Source organism: Hylaeus anthracinus, unplaced genomic scaffold (assembly GCF_026225885.1).
Source record: "Hylaeus anthracinus isolate JK02 unplaced genomic scaffold, UHH_iyHylAnth1.0_haploid 12002, whole genome shotgun sequence".
NCBI lineage: Eukaryota > Metazoa > Arthropoda > Insecta > Hymenoptera > Colletidae > Hylaeus > Hylaeus anthracinus.
The window spans coordinates 8204787-8224285 of NW_026534349.1; the positions used below are offsets into that span (position 1 = coordinate 8204787).

The following is a 19499-nucleotide window of genomic DNA, read 5'->3' on the forward strand; positions in this document are numbered from 1 at the left end:
GAGTGGGGTTCACGTTGTTGTGTAGGTTCTATTTCCATTAACTTCTCAAAATGCTTCGCAATCAGTCCGTCAATCGGTCGAACAAGGATAGAGCATCTTCTTTTTTTCTTTCTGTGTTACATCTACTGAATACAAACTCCAATTTAAGGACAATTTATGTTACAACAAATGACCAAGTATTGCAGGTCGATGGATTCGTCTCGATGTCAACTTTCATGATATGCCAAAGAAATCCTATGGTTCCATTTAAAAAAAATGGCGATGACTTTAACACACCCTTAGCATTTGGACAAAAGAAAAAAAAATAGTCATATTATATGGGCTCTTTCGAACCTTATACCTTTTTTTAAGATAAGGCGTTAAAATCTGTACGAACTTTTTGGGCAACTTAATATATAATTTTTTACTAACGATGCCTTCGCATTATGTATTCCGTGAGATTCTGTTATCGCGTGCGTGGAAAACGCCCGAAACATCAGAAATTCTCTTTTGTGAGAGCTATTAAGTGGAATATTAACAATAAACCGTGCACCCCGTCTCATAAAATTTGAATGGCGTGTACGTGAAGATCGTGGCGAGTGGTGGATACAAAACCCTCTCCTCTTAGGTATCTCTCACGCAGATAATACACCGGGTGAGCCTAAGTAATCGGCTTCTACGGGCTACCGGTATCGTTCCTTCGTGACTACAAGCACGTCGAGAACTGACAAGGACCATCGTGTAAACTTTTCAAAAGCGTTTTGTCTGGAAGCATAAAGCATTCGAGGAGACCCTTGTTCCTTCTCCCGGATAAGACGTGCTTGCCAGAGTGTGAGAATTTAGAGAGACGAAACAAAGGATGGCGTTCAGTGGTATGTATCGCTTGAAAGTAAAACACACGGTTCTACACCTACAGGCTATCGTATTTCTTCTGAATCTCCTTGGAGTCATCCAAGACCTTCTTTCAAGAAATCTTCTCGGTGTCCGCACCTGATTTGTTTGACATTTTTTACGCGTATGGAGCATCGAAAGATATTTGACATGAAATTTTTGATATTGACGTGTTTCTATATTTAGCGAGTGAAACCGTTCAAAATTCGTAAGAAGAGGTACAAATTTTGATGTACATTCTTTTTTTCGAACAATTTTATTGAAATTTAACCCTTTGCACTCGGAACCATTTCGTTACAGAATGTGCAAACAGGAATCATGTCGTATTACATAATGCAACTTATAAAGCATATATGTAGCTTACTGAAATGATACTTGAGCTTATATGAATCTTTAGACATTAAGGAACATATTTACGGCAGAAATCAAAATTTTATACTATTCTAATATGTGATAATGTGTGAAACAGTCATAGATATGCATTGATAGTTTCTGTCTCTCAATTTGCAATTTTCCTTGTTTATCTTAGATTGCGCCATGTCATACCAAATATGTTCCCACATCTTACTTTCTTATACAAATGCTCTTAGTCGCTTTTTCAATCTCCTCTAAGCTTCCACCGATTAAAAAGTTATTGGCGCCACGTTACGTGCCCGAAATCAAATAACTCTTGTTCGACACTTTTTTTTCTATCGCTAAAACTAAGCGAATCATTCAAGTGGCCTGTTTTAAATTTCTAACCCTGTATAACCTCCTACGACTCTGTCGCATTATTATTCGTTTACTGTCTTCGTACCCAAGCCATCGCGCGAGGATTACATATTATAGATAATAAACTTCTCTCGCTACAGCTGAGGAGCGTCACGGGAGTCGACAGACCATCAAAGATCCTCCATTTGCGAGCATCTGCAATTCCATCATGGCCACTGATTCGCTAAACAACCACTCGGAGGATCGTTTACACGTTTATTGCTCTGTCGCGCGTTTCTGGATAAGTCGGACGTGACACTTTGGTCACCCAGTACACGGCCCACTCATGCATATGGAATTTCTCGGCGACACGTCTGCATCCTGTCATGCAGACCGAGCAGGCCAGAATCAGAAGTGTGAGATAGCTCTTCCTGCGCGGCTCTGGGTTGACTTGGGCCACCGCTTTATCGCGACTCTATTAATTACCACGATCTGCCATAAATTCGTAGTAATAGTTGGGATTTACTCGAGACAGCGGCGGCGAGGTTAAACGATCACATTAAACGCACGTAGTTGCTGGATGTAGCATATGGGGAGTTCCGTCGAGTAATTACACGGGGACCAGCGAGGCGGTATTTTAGAAAAGGGCTTCCCGCGAGCTGTCCTTAATCTTCGACTTTAATCCGACGTTCTTTTTAGCGGTGAAGTTTCACAATGTTGCTCCGCTGGCTCTTCGACTCGCAATTTTTATCCCTCTCCCGATTGTTTCGGTCAGTATCGCGCAGCCCCTTTGAGACTTGGAAGTCTTAACGTCCGGATGATTGAACTCCACGCTCGAGTTGGCCCCGCGCCGCGGTGGGATCTCTCCCCGTAAATACTTAAGATCGGTGGCTTCCTGCGATGGCGGCTTAGAAGCCCTCCCAGTTTCAGTCTTAATCACGTCCTAATGTAAAAAGCAGGAAGACCGTCGGAGATAGCAGGGTGGATCAAAGTTTAAACGCTGCGCTGGTTTGTTGGTAGAAAACGAGAATTCACGAACCGATCTCGCTGTAGTCTGGGAAACGATATCTCTTGGCTGAAATTAAAAATAATAAGACCCTGTCCCGAACGAAAAGTAAATTAATAGGATACACCTAGTCTTAGGGTGGTTCTGAAAAGAGTGCGACGTCGAATTTTACGTGACACGAAATAAGACACGATGATTCCATAAGGGCTACATGCAGCCGTCACAGTCAAAAATTCAAGAATTATTTGTCAAGGTTAAAATATGTATTTTTTCGCCTCTTGAGAGATGAATATTAACGCTTTGATTGCGAAGGGCAGATATAATAAATACACTCTCGAGAAATGGGCTCAGAGAAATGTTTATGTTCGTTAAATTAATTTATAAAAAATATCAGCTTATAAGGGATGATGGCACGAAACTTTTTTATATTTACAGTTTATTCATAGGACGGTTAATTTCGAAAATAAAAATTGAAAAGTTATGACGGTTCTGAAATGGGTAACTTTCAAATATTAATGCTTCCTGGGTCTTAAATGCTTCGAAATAATTAAAATTCCTTAAAAGTGTCAGTTCTAACTTGAAATATGTAGAAAAGAGAGTTTCCTGCATTCTGATTTTTATATTTCGAGAATGAAATAACTAAAATATTATGAGATGGTACATTCTTATATGTATAGGAAATCGAATGCTCACCTAAAAAAGACTCTCGTAAAAATCTCATAAGTCTAACCGCTATAAAGTTATAAGCCCTCAAAGTTGAAATTATAAGAATCTGTCTCTCCGAATTTTTAATGTGAATTTTAAATTCTTATAATTTCTAGTACGCGCGCTCCCTGAATCGTGATTCTCCAAACATTTCGCGCTAGAGCCGGTATGCGACGCAAGTCGTGATCCTATCGACGCTACGTTCTGTTTCTAGCATGGCTATGATTCAAAGCTGCGCTATCTAAGTCATAAATTAACGTGGTATAGCTGTGTTGAGATGCGTGATAGAAGAGGAGTGAATTGTGGCCTGCTAGTTTATTCGAAACAGATTATGGACGAACGGGGGAAACTGAGAAGGGAAGTTCAGCGATTGATATGTATGTACGTACATGTTAACAAATTTGAATTTTTGCAGAAATTCCAGTATCATGGAAAATTAATCGCAATGCTGTTTTCTATTTTTGCCCAGAAATGATTTTAACGGTGTAAACACCCCTTCGAAATAATTCTGGTTATTTATATTTCTGATAATATCTCTGAAATCCGAAAAGATATGAAAACATTTTAAATACAAAGTTTAATGGTCTTTAACATTCTATAACACCGTAGTAAAAAATGGTTTCAAAATGTTTTATATAATCTTGTATTATTCTTAACTCTGTTTTTGGCTTTTATAAATTAAGTATGAATTACATTTTTTATTTATTCCTGAAGGAAATCCTTGGAATAATATCGAAACGTAGAATAAATGAAAAACATTTTTCTTGGGAAGAGAATGTTTTGCTAGCTAAATTAACTTTGCTCTTATAATAAAGAAAGTGAGGTATGAAACCTCAATTGTAAAGAATCAATCTCGAAAGAAACAGGAAAATTTATATCGATACTTAAATCATACATCGGAATATTTACACAACTCTTTTAAATATATTTTGCTTGAACCATTTATATGGAATTTCTACTCGGTAAAATATTAAACAATGATATCAATCTCAGAGTATGATACGTTTTCTTTCTTGATTAACATTTTAATTAAATTGTATTTTATTTTGTATCGAATAGGGGAGAAAAGAATGCCGTTATGCCCACGCCATTAATAATGATAACAATAATACGTTTCCACTTTGCACTGCTACAGAAGGAAATAGAATGAAACAAACATACAGAATGAAAGAAAGAGAGAAAATAGAAAATGATGAAACTGTTGCCTGAACTGTACGCGATTCAGCAATGAAATATGCAGTTGGTGCGAGCTTTATTATTTCTAAGTAATTATTTATGGTGCAGGCTAAATGAAGGTAATTCCGTGCTTGTAATTATGCTTACAATTAACAAACATAATAATGCACACATGAGATATCTGTAAGCCTGTATCGGTGCTTTTTTTACGTGCAGAACTCATTATTTTTGCAGACACTCGTGACATTAATTTGCACCTATGTATGTATTAGTGTACCGTAACCTTGTTAAAAAATGTACTATAAATTGATTGTAAGCTCGCCTTTAGCACACATGGATATGATACACGAAAAGGTTGTTCCATTTTCTTTATTTTTGAGTTTGTTGATAATTGTTATTTTAATTATCAACAAAGTTTATATTTACTGTTTCTAGGCTTCGAAGAACAGAATTTATTACATAAAATTATTTACATGCAATTTGAATGGTATGGCTTCGATATCTGAATTTTTCCCCAAAAAATATCTACAAATGTCGGTTTAATTTACACAGTTAAACAATGTTAGTTACAATACTTCATCAAACGATTACACTATTGTAAGAAAATCGATAACATTGAAATGTTTACAAAAGTGTTCGAACGATGAAGAGTCAGAATAACAGAAAGTTCGTAAAATAGGGAATTCGGGTAATGGAAGTTTGGATAATCGAAGTTCTACCGCACTTCCGTGCTTGATCACTCTACAAACCTGCCGAGTTTCATCACAGTTCCGTGATGGAAGGGGAAGCACTTCGCGGTCCTCGTAAGGTATATCGATTGCATAGAAGCGGGGAAAGTTGTTTATTGTTTTGGCGGAACGGTGCATCTTATGCTATTACTCTACGCGTGGCTGTTGTCTCTTTTTGTCACTGTTTGCGAGCAAAAAGTTACCTCGACATACTTTACGACATCAATAATCGGAAGGGTGCTTATGACGCGGCCGATTTTGCGTCGAAAACTCGTGTGTCGCAAACTTGTCCGCTTTGGGGCAAACTTTTTTCGCGAGTACAGCGCGTTAGCCGGAAGATGTCCGACAACTGGTCCGCTTTCGGGCGCAAGAAACAAGGCGTGCTTGTCCAAAATCAGTACGCGGAGTATCTAAACTTTGGAAAGTAGTCGGTAACTCGTGTCTTCTTGTCAGGTCTACGAGGGAACCGCCGCGCCTCTAGCCAAACTGAAATCAACTGTTTTTATCTAACGATGACTGAAAAAGCAAGGGATTCAACTTTCAACTAGTGACATCGTATTTTATAATATCGCAAACGTTGTTTGTTTGGAAAATCCACCCCCAAGTTTAGCCATTTCTGGATGGTGAACGAGTAATCTCACATCAACACCATTGGCGGATCCGGATGCGCAAATGCTTCATTCGCAGGTCCCCCAAAAAATCAGATTTTTTAAATCACGCTTTCGTTGCCAAATCGGGGCAGATTTGAAAGAACATCAAGTGGGCCGGACAAAGCCGGCATTCAGAAGCGGAGCGAGGGCCTGCACCCGTACGTGGTCAGCCCACGTTCTATTGGAGTCCGGTTTGGCTCTGACCACGTACGGCTGAAGCTACTTGGTAACCGCTTCGCTTCTGAACGCTGATTTCGTCCGGCCCACTTGCTGCTCTTTCAAATCTGACCCGATTTGGCAACGAAAGCGTGATTCAAAAAATCTCATTTTTTGGGGATCTGCTAATGAAGCATTTGCGCGTCCGGATCCGCCAATGGCGTTGATGCGGGGTTACTCGTTCACCATCCAGACAGGCCTAAACTTGGGTTTTCCAAAAAAACAACGTTTTCGATTGTTAATACTGTTCATGCGGGGAAAAAACATGAAAATATATACGCCCTCGAGAAATGGGCTCAGAGAAAAGGTTATTCTCGATCGTGCAATGAAACTGACGCATTTTTACTTAACCATTACCCCCCCCCCACAATTAAAAAATACAAAAAAAAAGGGATTTAACTGTATCATGATATTTATACTAAACAACTGGAAGTATTTTTGCCATAATTGTTATTGTTTTTATTTAAAAACTATTTAATATTACTTATTTCCTAAAGAGAAGATCTGGCATAAATGGCATCATGTTGAGTCACGAAGCTATTAAAATTCTCCGTTATTTGATTGCCATGCAACATTCTCTGTCCGATCGTTAAAGTCTAATTTGAAAAACTCGCGACTCTTTGAATGGCGTCGTTAATTAATTACACGCTCGTTAAAGTTATCGATACTGATACCGGAGCACAAGGTGAGTAATTGTAGTTCTATCTGCATAATTAATAGTAGACCCGATGTACACGACCAACGTTTTTGCTGTTCCGTAGTTATGCGTGCTTTTCGCGCGCATATAAATCTCGATCTCGTCTCGATTTCGAGATGCGATTCGAGATCAAGATTACTTGTAACATTCGAGATCGATATCGAGATTCAGTATATCGAGATTTGGACGAGATCAAGATTATTTCAAATTCTCGTCAAGATCTCGACAAAATGTTTTATTGTATTGCCGATCGCCAACACATATGACGCCGTAACTGCAACGGTAACAAACGATGCCACAGACAATTTTGTTAATCCGCGGCGAAGTATACCCGCATGGAATGTGTTCATTTCTTTATATTATCTTTATGTTTTTGTAATTTGATTGAAAAGTACTTAGTTTCCATTGTTAAATATACCAGTGTCCTTATACAAATTTCGTTCACTGTATATGTCCCACTAGAGTCGAAAGAGTTAAGACAGTCATGGTTACTTCCGCCGTTTACTCGCGATCTCGAGGGAATCCACAAATTACTGAAACGATCAAACCGGCTAAAAATCGTCTCGTTTGTCAACCCTCTTGTTGTTAGTCCAACGTCTCGGTCAGCAAAAGTGTCAGTCACCGCCGTCATAAATCCTCACGTAAAGATACAGGTGTCCAATCTTTTGTCTTCGGATCACCTCGAGAGTCACGTCGCGACGCCTTACAGGGCCGGTGAGTCCCGCAAAGACAAGTGCCCAGCCCACTCGTGTTTCCCTTTCCATTGGGCTGCTCCTCGAATCTCGAGTCAACCCCTGTCTGCCACAGAAACGAAGAAGCCGTTGTACATACAATACAAGGGCAGACACGAAGATGAGAGGGTGGGCGAAAAAGGAACGGGGGTGCGAGAGGGCGGAAAGTAGATGGGCAGAAAGGGGCTGACGGTTCCGTAGGATTCGCGTATCTGCCTCGCGAATCTTCCTGACACCGGAACCCTCGTGAATATTTAGGCGATAGACGGATATACATATATTACCCGTGTAATGAGGAGGGAAACCGCTCCCCACCTCCTCCCCTTCCATGACATGCGGCTCCGAATCGAGAACGAACGAAAGAGAACGAGGAGTGGCAGGAGAACGGCAGAGGGTAGAAGAATACCCTAAATGATTCATGAAGGAAAATTAAACGGCGCTTTAAACAGGTCTTCTTGCTGGCCCGGGTTTTCGTTCACCTCGTCTTCCTTCGTCTCCGAGCACTTCCTCGACTCGAAGCACCCTGGAATCGATTACCAAGCTCCCGGCATTCCGTCTTCCTCGCTCCCCGTCTGTCTGACAGTTCCGTCCGCTTGTCTGTCTGTCTGTCTCTCTGTTTTATTGTCTCCTGCCTTTCACCGAGACAAGCACCAACTTTCGGCGTTGCATTCTCTACGGACGGTCCCAGGGAGTTCATCAGCAGAACCTCTCACCTGTTGTGAACCGTTTCCACGACGGAAATATAATACGATGTTGCGATCCCGCGCGATACCTGTTTGCCTTATGGTATATTATTTTCCTACGGAATTTACGTAAACTCTAAGATGCGCTGTTCTGAGAGACGACCTCGGTGAATAATTAAATTGCAGGATGCATTTAGGCTTGACGTCACTGTTTCATTCTTAAACCCGAGTAAGCCCGTGGAAGAAAGGCTTTTGTTTCGAGACATTTGTTTAAGAGACCGAAGACTACAATTTTAACGGATTATATTTCACTTTTAAGAGGAAATTATTATGAACTGTTTGAAATTAGTTTTTATGTGATGTTTGGTTGAGGATGTCATTGAAAATACTGTTGGAACGATGTGAAGCTGGTCCTTTGCGATGTCCCGATGTTTCAGTTGCCATTAAAGAACCGGCAGTTATTTGAATAGTCAGTTTTATGTTAGATATTGTACAAATCGGATGTCCTGATATTCTTATAAATAAAGCTTGAGTTTATATTCCTTTATGAATCCTGTCTCATTAAAGTGGTCTCTCCGCGGCGCAACAATACACTACAAATCCTGCATGTAATATTATTATATGACTGCTTTCTCTCTTTCTTTATTTTCGACGTCGTCCTTTTCCTCCGGCTGCTTGTACCATCGGAGATTTTTTGCGCTTCGTCAAGTTCTGCAAAAACTTTTAATCTTCGTTTGCAGGTGAGATTTGTGCCTCGTTTTCGGCTGACACGACTTTGAAACGAATAAGGATTAACGGTATTGTGGTGTCAATCCTTCAATCGTTTTCTGGCGTTCCTTCCCTTGTTTCCTATCTTTTCATACCGTGGCCATTTTATGCACGAAGATTGCAACGTCGGCGTCGGCCGTGACGTCGGTGTTGAATTTCGCGCACAAAATCGACCGAAAGAACAATGGAAACCGATTACATCGGCGAAAAAGAGCGAAAGACCGTTCGGATTGAGCTCGAAGACGACTGCGGCTTTTGAGGGGATTTTGGTGTTGCTCGGAACCGTCCACATTCGGTTGCGATCGATTCGGGGCTAGGAACCGTCTATTTCCACGATGTACTCGTCACGACCGATTCTATTAGGTGCGCAAAAGCTCTGAGCTTTACTGTACGAAATACGATCTTTATTTAAAAACTATAAATAAAAGATTAACAGCGTGGAATCCCGCGCATTAAACGTGAAACTTCATTTTATCCAAATTTCGTTCTAATCTGCGTGTACAATGTATTTATTCATCAATTTCGTTCTCCAAACACGATACGATAGATTTATGAAATGAAGAATATCAGAGTATCAATTGTAGTATCCAATGTTGTGGGTGATTCGTTCACGCCATTATTTATTGTTTTTATCTATCTCACTCGCTAATAACCAAAGGTTGATGTGAAGTTAGTTATATAAGAAAAAAAAGACTACCTTATTATCATTTAGCGAGGCCAGGTAATTGGAAGAAGCCGCAAAAAGAACATGCGATATATACACGAATGAAAATGCACCTGACAATGGTAGGAGGCTGATGGCGGCGGTGAATGACCACGGTGGACTGCAAATTAAAATCCTGGAGTTGAATCTCGCACATACTCTTCGTGCGTCGTTCAATATCGTCGCCCGGACGAGGCTTGACGATTATTTGCATTCGCAATGGAGTGGGCAGAGGAGAAAGTTCGCGAGATGATCCTTCCGTTCGCTATATCCTACTCCCTCGCATAAAACACCGTCCGAAGTTATTAACTATTCGAATATCAACGGCCTTCGGTCGAGAGGAGTCCGTTACCGTTGCTGCAGGAATATTGGCACAATATAGATCCGTGTGCTGCAGATAGATCGTAAGCATGGGCTGATGGCTGGCTCGAGCAAAGAGAATAATACTCCAAATACGATCGATATATAGGAAAAAAAGACCTTGGGAGGAAATATAGGGATATATAGGAGATATCGCTACTATCTATTTCGTTCTACTCCCTGTTACCTCATGATTGGTCTTCGGCAGCAAAATGTTGTTGCATTTCGTGATGAGGAACTTCAAGACCGCTGTCTAGTTATTAGTAATTTATTTAACGCAAATTATGCTGCTTCGACATAAAGAAATTGTTAAATTTCTAATATAATTGGTAGATACTTATTTCTATTAACCCTTATAAAAATTCTTTATAGATTAAAAGAAAAATAATCGTCAAAAAAAAATTAAAAATCGACGCACCAGACTAGAATACCCCCTTAAGAGAGTCGCAATGTAATTGAAGTTTGAGAAACGTTGTTATAGAAATTTAGAGTAAACGAGACGCTTGCTCAAAGTTCACTCCGATGGGAACGTTTTATGGCATAAATACACGACGAATAGATGCAAATCCCAGTTTCCCGCCGCGTGGAAGTCGTCGAGGATTAGATTGAATTCGGAAACAAACACACAGGAAAGGCTTCGAATCGAAGGGTCGTACAAACGAGAACTTTAAAATCAATCCCGGAACTGAAAGATCCGCACGAGCCAGACATAGCTTTACGCGCGAATTCCCTGTACCCAAAGGGGTGGATCATCCGATATTCACCGCGTCCAACGAACCCAGCGCGCCCAGCCTAATTGCAAAGTTGGCGAAAACAAGAAGTATCTGGCAAACACGGAACGAGTAAATACAGTAGGGGTTCGTTTGTTCAAGAGACGGAGGAGTGGTGCCATCTCTGATTCTACGGCATAATGGACGGATCCGAGAGCAAGAAAGCGAAGGGGCGCGAAGATGGGGAGAAGAAACAACCCAAGGTAGAAAAGTGTTCCTTACCGAAGAGCAAAAAAAAAACTCTTGTTTGCAGGTCATTATAGCATGTCAAAAGGGGAGTTGAAGATTTCACTGTTTTTCCCTAGTCGACCTTTTGCTAATAAAACAGAGCTCGTCGGGAGGATATGTTTCGGAGGAAAAAATGCCTCTAGCATCATCCTCCTCCCTTTCCGGTGCAGTTCGCGTCTCAACGCTAATTAACGTTTATGTACATGAACTGACCGCTTCGAGTGGATACGTACATCTTTTTTACTATGTCCCTTGCGGCCTCTTTTGGCATGTTTCGTGGTACCAATGCCTAGTTGATCATATTCCACAGCCGTGTCTTGGAAATTATCTTTTATATCTTTTACATTAAAAGATAAATATTTTAAGCTGCAATTTTAATTAGACCTCTTCTTTGAATATTAGCCGACGATAGTAATAATTTAAAATTTGTTCTATGTAGCTGTTCGACTTTCAAAAAATATATAACTAGGTATACGCTTCAAATAAAATAATTTTTTGAAAAAGAGACTCTTCACCTAACCAAATAATAAGTCAAGGAACTAATTGTCTTTACTTTATTTTACTTTCGAAACACTCCAACTGGGTTTTGCAAGATCGACTCTCGTTCTTCTCGTGGATCAATTTGTGATCGTGGGCGTGATTAGACCGTGGACTTGATTAAAATTTTTCCCCAACGACGGAGCTTCATAGATCTGGACAAATGAAATTCGCTGATCCAAGGTTTCCGCTATCAAATCCCTCGTTTGTTTACGGAAAAATATTAATGCGAATTAGCATTTGCTTCTACAGTTTCACGACGACCGGATTCCTTGATTAGCGATTCCAATTGTAGATCATACGCGTACCTGCGATTTGCATTGGATACGCTGCGAACCAATCATAAATTTATGAAACTTCCAGCAGCGCGACGCGCACGAATCGCTAAAAGTATTTGCGCGTTACGTTCAGTTAGCCGTGCCGCAGATCTGTCTCTCTCGTCATTCGCATTAACATTTTAATTAACGACGGGCTGGAACCAGTGTTTCTCGATGTTTTTACGCTCGTGGTCTCTTTTTGAATTTGATTTACAATGAATCACGCAATTGATTACGCGATAACATTATTTCGATATCATTTTCTATTGTGGTTTCGCCAACCCGTTACGCCGCGTCGCGCCGATTGGAAAGAATAATTAAACAAAAAATATATTTTTTTTAATATACGCACAATAAACCCCATCAAACAGATTTAACATTAAGTTAATTGTTTAAAAAAAAAATGGTCGAATATAGCTATAATTTTTACGCGCCTAAGATACCTTTAATACAAGCTCACAGTAAGCTTTTCGAATTATACCTTGCCATACACTCATTATCAACTTGAAATATCAAGCTTAATGCCTTGCAAGTCGTCTGCAGAAAAAAAAAATTAGAGAGCCCATAGAGGGTTAAATACTTCAAATTCAAAACTAGCAAAATGGTGATTCAAAGCTTACAGAATGTAAGGAAGACGTCACACTTAAATTTTGTCGAAATCCGTGATATCGAGTGTAAAGAGTTGCGAGATTCCGTGTGGAATGACCGACAGACAGTGTTCGTTGGACTAATTAAACGCCACGACGCTCGTTAGCGTTTGTCATGTTTTAATTACTTCTAGACTCGCGCTATCGAGCATTCGATACGGGAACCCTTGAACTTCGGAACTTTGATAACGATAAACCGTTGGAAATTATTTCTGGAGAAATTACACAGGGTGTCCCAGTTTTTTCGCCAAACTTTGCCAGCGTGTTCTACACGCAAAAGTAAGAAGAAAATATTATACGAACAAATGCTTTTAAATGTTTTATGAAGGAATTGTTTATTAAAATTTTTGTTTCGTGGTATATGGAACAAAAGTGGGCTTATAACATGCAGTTGTGTGTCAAGTATCCAGCATTTGAACGTTCTCCGAATTATTGACAAAAATGTCATCGACACATAACGTTCAGTATACTTGACGAATTAACGTTTTTTGCATGTGTTACGTTTTAACTAATTCAACGCTTTCTAACACGAGCGGAACGTTGATACTTCACCGTACGATTTATCCAAATCTTATAAAATATGTTGAAAACATTTCTTCTGTGTAATGTTATAATGAAAATATTCGTAATGAATATGTGAATCGTTTTACAATTTTAAATAAACGTGATATTCGATATTTTGTACTAACTTTGGAGCTGAATAAGAAATGAATTTGTATTATATGCAGCATGAAATTTATTTTTCTTTTAAATCGTGTGCCACAAGGAGGTAATGCAAGTCACTGTAGATACAGCTTACGATTAAGCTTAAGTTCAGTATGCGGCTAAAGATTCCGAAGCATTGACACGCAATTGAAGTCTTCGGTTAATTTCTAAAGCTCTGAACTGTTATCAGCCGTTGCTTAGGTCCCCGACGATTACTATAAAGTTTACCTGTGCTCGTTAATATTTCATTTCGTAGCAAAATGTCATCAACCTCAGACGCAGACTATTTTCTGCTGGTGCAAGGCAACCGGATCAAGATTAAGCTTGATATATTAGTATTTATACATATATAACAAACTTTAATCTGATAACGTGCAAATATATCTCAAGACGACTCAGCGCATAAACCAACAACGTTATCGCCGTAACATGATAGAACTCTGTGCACATACAATCTTCTGAGCAAAGAAAACCGAGCACTATGTATTTCAGGTTTATTAACGGCCAGTAAGTTTAGATACATTAGAATATTCCTAGATCCCTCGTAGCCTACGATTTACATACATACGGGCTAACTTTAAGGGGGATCACATTAGGAGTCCAAATATTTAGTATTTCTTGGGATATTATTTTTACAGAGAAGAATCTATGTAAAGTTTTATCAACATTGAGAATACCTTACGTACGATTTAAACTACATTTGCTATTTGTTTCAATTCATTTCACACAGATATAGAAATAATTTTAATGGGTTCACAAGTTGACGTTTACGTCTTAATTATTATATTAGGTTGTCCCGAAAGTTTCTTTCGCTTTGTTAATAAGTAATACATCCACAATATTTTATGTTTTATGTTACATTACTGAATTGTGCACGATTCATTTTGCTCCATTACTGTTACAACATGAATATCTATGAAATTGGATTGTTTATTTATATAAACACGACCACGTAAAATAATTAAGTGCAACTCGCGAAAGAAACTTTCGGGACAACCTGATACGTATATTATAAATGTGTCTGATAACCAATAACAATAACTATTAACTAACTAACAACTACATAAAATTTCAGTTGCTGCGGCTACAAACAAACGTGAATCTATTATCTTTAGCTACTTTAGTTTTACAAGCCTACAAAAATTCGCTCAAATCGGAGTAGGCCCTACCTCGTTAGGGAAAATGGAACGCTCTTACTCGCAGTCAGTGTAATTAAGAGGGTATTCTGGATGGTTCTTTTTTAGGCAACTTTTAATAATTAAACGAAAAAAAGTATCGAACGCAAATTATTGGTATTTCGTACGAATGTTTGTCCATATTTTAACTAATTGCAAAAAAAAATGTCAAGTAATTATCTCTAATAATTGAGGCGATAGAGGCTGCCACGAATATCGTGTTTCCAAATTTCTGCTTCTACTAGCGGTATTAATTGGACCCTGTCCAATTATCCGAAGAAACTGGTTCAAGCTTTTCTTTTATTTCCACGATCGTTGGTATCGTTTGAATCAGGTGATAGATACAACAGGTTTATATTTCAAAGTATGGTGGCCATTAAAACTACTTTCATTAAATAATAAAAAATGAATCTGGAGTAACTCTATTTATGTAACTAATATTATTCTTTAAATTAATTACATACCTATTCAACTATTTACTGATAAGCCAGCAATTTATTATACCCCTAGTTTCAATGTAATTAATTAACAATATTGCGTTACTGGTATAACGAAATATAATACAAAAATGATCTGGAGGTCAAATTTTTCGAAATTTTAAGGTCACCGACCTTTTTGTCAATGGAAAGGGGGATTTTCATTATTATAATCTTATATCTGACAAAAAAGAGAAATTCAAACATGTATAATATATCGACCTTTAAACGAGCTTGTGAGAAGTTATTCTTATAAAATCATACTCCAACGTAGTCAGTCATTTAAAAGTCATCTGAAGGTTGACGTATTACACATATTTAAATTTGTCTTTTTTCAGTTACGATACTACAGTAATAAAAATGCCGTATCACGTTTAAAAACACATTGATGACATTGAAATTTCAGAAAACATGGCCTTGAGATACTTTTCGTGCAGATGACAATATTGTCCCTTCGAAACTGAAAAGTTATTATCGTAACAGTTTTCTCGTTTCATATAAAGCAATGAAGATATTTAGTCTAGTCGCCTTAAATGGGACACTCTGTATACCAGCCAATGAGACGACACTTGGACTTTTAACGCAGCGATTGATATTTAACCAGCGTGCATGAGTTAGCATGACACAATTCCAGTTTACACAATAACCCACGAGATAGCTTCGAGTGCAAAAGGTTAATAATGATTCACTTTCCATTGAAATGTGTATGTCTATGCATATATAGGTTAAGGGGATAAAAGCTGAATAAAAGTATGTTTGTTTCTCGTGTAACAATAGAGACAGTCGATGGCATACTTTTCTCGCGCGATTTTTTCCAGTAAGGACAAATCAACTGCACCGTTTTCAGTTCGTTACCTTGCCACGATATGGTCTTGGAAGACCGGCTATGGAAATGACAAGCCCGCGATACAGCCAGGTAACCGTAACCGTATCGATTATAATACACGATAGAGTAGCGTGAATGAGCACGTGCTAAAACGAGAAGAGGAATGGCACGAAGAAAAAGGAGGGGAGCGCGCGTCGCGCAATGACAGTCGCGCTCGAGCCGAGGCCAGTCACGCATGCGTGTTCCCACTTCCAGAGACCGTGTTACGTCAGTGCGCCTGCAAGTCTCTGTAAAATTTCGCGTCGCCGTGTATCACGTCCACGTCGATTCCTCATTATCATCGATTCTCCGCAATTTACCCGAGTGATCGTGCGTCCGATGGACACACAAATCTCGTTGGAAACAGAAAAAGCATGAACCGTGCCACGGAAAAATGGAGCGTGTCCATAACCAATCGTATCGTGTGATTGAGAACACTCACGGTTTATCAGGCTGCGATTTGCGCACCATCATTTCGGCTTTCTGGATCTCCTCGGCCCTGGTGACGCTCTTGGTCCGCCTTAACCTCACCTTCGTCTCGTTTTCGTGATCCGTAGTCATGATGTTGTTCCGCGAGGAGGAACGTTCACCACGCGCACCGTTCACCATACGAAGCACACAAGCGCACACGGACACACTCACATACACACTCTCGCGGTAAAAAAGGAACGCGAACGCGTTACTCCACAAGCCGGTAGGTACACCGTTTCGCGCTCGCGACGACGAAAAAAGAAACTGACCGAACGAGACGAGGACCCCGATCGGAACAAGCTTTTCGCTTTCACTCGCGTCGCGATTGATGGGGGATTCGATGCTTTAGGATGTGGCGTGTGAACGTTGAACGAACGTCTTGTGTGGCCGCGACCTTATCGCTCGGTGTTGGTGTTAGCTTCGCTTGCACGCGACCGTGTTTACCACCGGACAGCCGCAATGATACTACTGGCGTCCCATCGATGACCGTCTTGTACAGCCGTCTCCGTGTTTATCTCCGTGCTTCTTCCAGATAACAACATCGTTGCCTATCCGTGATACATTTTTTTATGAGATACCGTGAACGTGACCGCTCCTCGACCCAGCCAAGGATTGTTTTCGGCGTCAACGTGTTTACATTAAGGATCGTCGATTCCGAATAGATACCTGACCCTTATACTCCTCGTTTACAACGCGCTAGTAGCAATTATTGTTGGCATTTTTATGGGCCATTTATGTGACTATCGGTTATCCAACGGTTAGGATTGTCGCTTTTTTCTTCAACTGGACCAACGATCACACCCAATCTAGACCCCTCGTTACTTTTAATATCTCTTTGGGGCACGGTGGGATTAAAAGTGTCCCATCTTTTCGATGGACCGTAATGCATGGTGGGACATTTTTAATCTCACCTCGAAATTTTGCGATAGCTGCATGTGTATAGTTGGTAATATATTCATCCAATGTTACAAATGTATGCACTTATGTTGGCAACTTTCAACATGCTGATACCGGTTCAACAATTGTTGCAAGCGAAAGGTTTGTTGGGATAATACTTCTTTCCTGAATTTTATGTGAAAAATCGTAGAGGTAAGTTAATTTATATAAAAATTAGTTCTATATAAACAAGTGAAGTGTTTTGTAATAAAAACTAAAGATTAAATTTGTTTGCAAATGATGAAAGTATGGTGGGATTTTATTCGTCCCACCATGCAACTTGGGGAGTAATACAAAAAAAAAAAAACATATTTTTATTTAATGTTTATGTTTTAATATTCTTAAAACTATAAATGTGATTTGAATATAATGTAGGTAATTTTTGACCCTTCAGCTTCAAAATGCAAAGAACAAATCCATAACAATTTTGTTTGATTTAAAACGCAATAAAATTCCTGTGCAACATGGGTCTATTTTATGACCTGAATTACTGTGTCGCAAAAAGTTAAAAGGGGCCAACTGAAGATTTCTTACCGTAGGGCCAACACTTGATCAGGTACAATAAACCAACAGCAAGCAGAGAGTTGGCGCCTTACTATTCCCATTGAAAGAGAATTCTGTCTCAAAATAAATCTATAAAACGGTATAGATGGCCTATTTTTGTTGTAAAACAGTTGAAAAAATTGTTTACCAATTCAATTTTTTGCTACTTTCTATACTGGTTGGTGCATAAACTACATATAGGCTAATATAAAGGATTACACGGTATATGCATTAGTAAGCATCAATAAAAAATAAATTATTATTGTTGGATGACCAACACGCTTAGTCACAACGTAACTGTAGCATAGATTTTTCCATAGCCAAACACCCTAATCTCAGCTCCAAATTTCTATATCTTGTTGTACTTTCCCTACCCATTACTCACCCTTTAGAAATAGATAGATTATAAAGGCTCGCAAAAACCTCAGCAAACCAGAATTCAGTTTTCATTGGAACAGTGCGGATCGTTACTGTACAAAATATAAATTCTTCAAAAATTTCTTTTTACTGTGTGGAACATTTTCCTTGGCTCGGAATCCAACTAATTGAATATTCAACTTGATATTCAACTAACGAAAGAGCAGTGCTACAATCAGAAAAACTGCCAGTTCACAAACGATATAATTGCATTAGTTATATTGTATTTTGTAAGTTTAGTTAACTGTAATAAAATTGTTCGATTGTTTATAAACCTTAATAATAATAAAATGTTAGATTCATTGCCTTCATTAAATTGACAGTTCAACCACGCCTACCTTCATGAATCGGCGGATGATTATATTTTCTTTTAATAACCAAAATGTTTCTATCGATATTTCGTATTGCCAGAACGTTTACGAATACAGATTCCTGATTGGAAACTTATTTTCATCAAAATAGAATATAGTCTATGTTACTAAGGGATATCGTAGTATTCTGTTCTTTAAAAAACTTTAAAAATTGGTTCAGTAGTTTCAGTGATTATTTGCTACATACAAACAATTTTTCCTCATTATAATATTAGTATAGATATAGATTAATGTTAGTATTAGTATTATTTTTTAGATATGCAATGACCCGCACTTCATTACCGACTTAGGGCGCCACTGGTGACTTCCCCCTACGTCCTTCTTAGACCTTACGCAAAGTTTCCTTTTTTATACGTACTTTTTTAGCCGACTTCGAAAAGGAGGAGGTTACTTAATTCGAATTTATATGAATACTGCAGTGAAAAGTATGAAATAATTTTTATTTAAACTGCATTATTACTCACCAGCTCTTCATAAATTTAGTTAAATTATTAAATACAGCATATTAACTAGAAATTATTTCATACTTTTTAGTGCAGTTTTAATGTTTTTCGAAGTCGATTATATTTTTTTCCTAAAATTATTTTACTACGTTTTGTATCCTTAGTGTAGCTTCATAGTAAACTATCTTTACAACGCATTCCGACTTGTTTTCGCCGTTCGATCCATTTCTCTAGTATTATTAATGTTACTACATAATATTAGTATTAGTATATATAAGAACTGTACGCAAAAGTTTGCAAACGGTCATTTGATCGGTCATGGTTGGTTTAGTGTTAAAAGTAGTTTAGGCTGATATAGTTAGACCCCTCACCCTGTATAGTAATTTTGACTTGCGCGATTCGTCAATTGAGTAGCTGAAATCGTGACATGTAAATGACACAGATTGACATTAGTTGGCAAGTTAAAGGGGGTGGATTTCCTGTGCGTTTCCCGACGAGCTGTACGGGGTTTCCGTACTAAGTGCAGCTACTGTAATTAGCTTTTCTTCGCGTGTGTCTCGTCTTTCTTCAGGGCATGGATCTTGGGGCTCGACCAACGTGATTCAAAGAGTCACG

The 19499-nt window shown here is 38.8% G+C and overlaps 1 protein-coding gene across 2 annotated transcripts in view; it reads right to left on the reverse strand.

The window, feature by feature from the left end:
• LOC128891643 (diacylglycerol O-acyltransferase 1) overlaps positions 1–18833 on the reverse strand; it is a 120906-nt gene extending 102073 nt beyond the window's left edge. The window contains exon 1 of one of the 2 annotated variants that reach the window (XM_054151293.1): positions 16146–18829. In XM_054151293.1, the coding sequence (XP_054007268.1) occupies positions 16146–16312 (167 nt within the window). In that variant the 5' untranslated portion in view covers positions 16313–18829. Of the gene's footprint in view, positions 1–16145 lie in introns of both variants that reach the window. The other variant, XM_054151294.1, reaches the window with a different exon arrangement.
• Between the last annotated feature and the right edge of the window lie 666 nt (positions 18834–19499).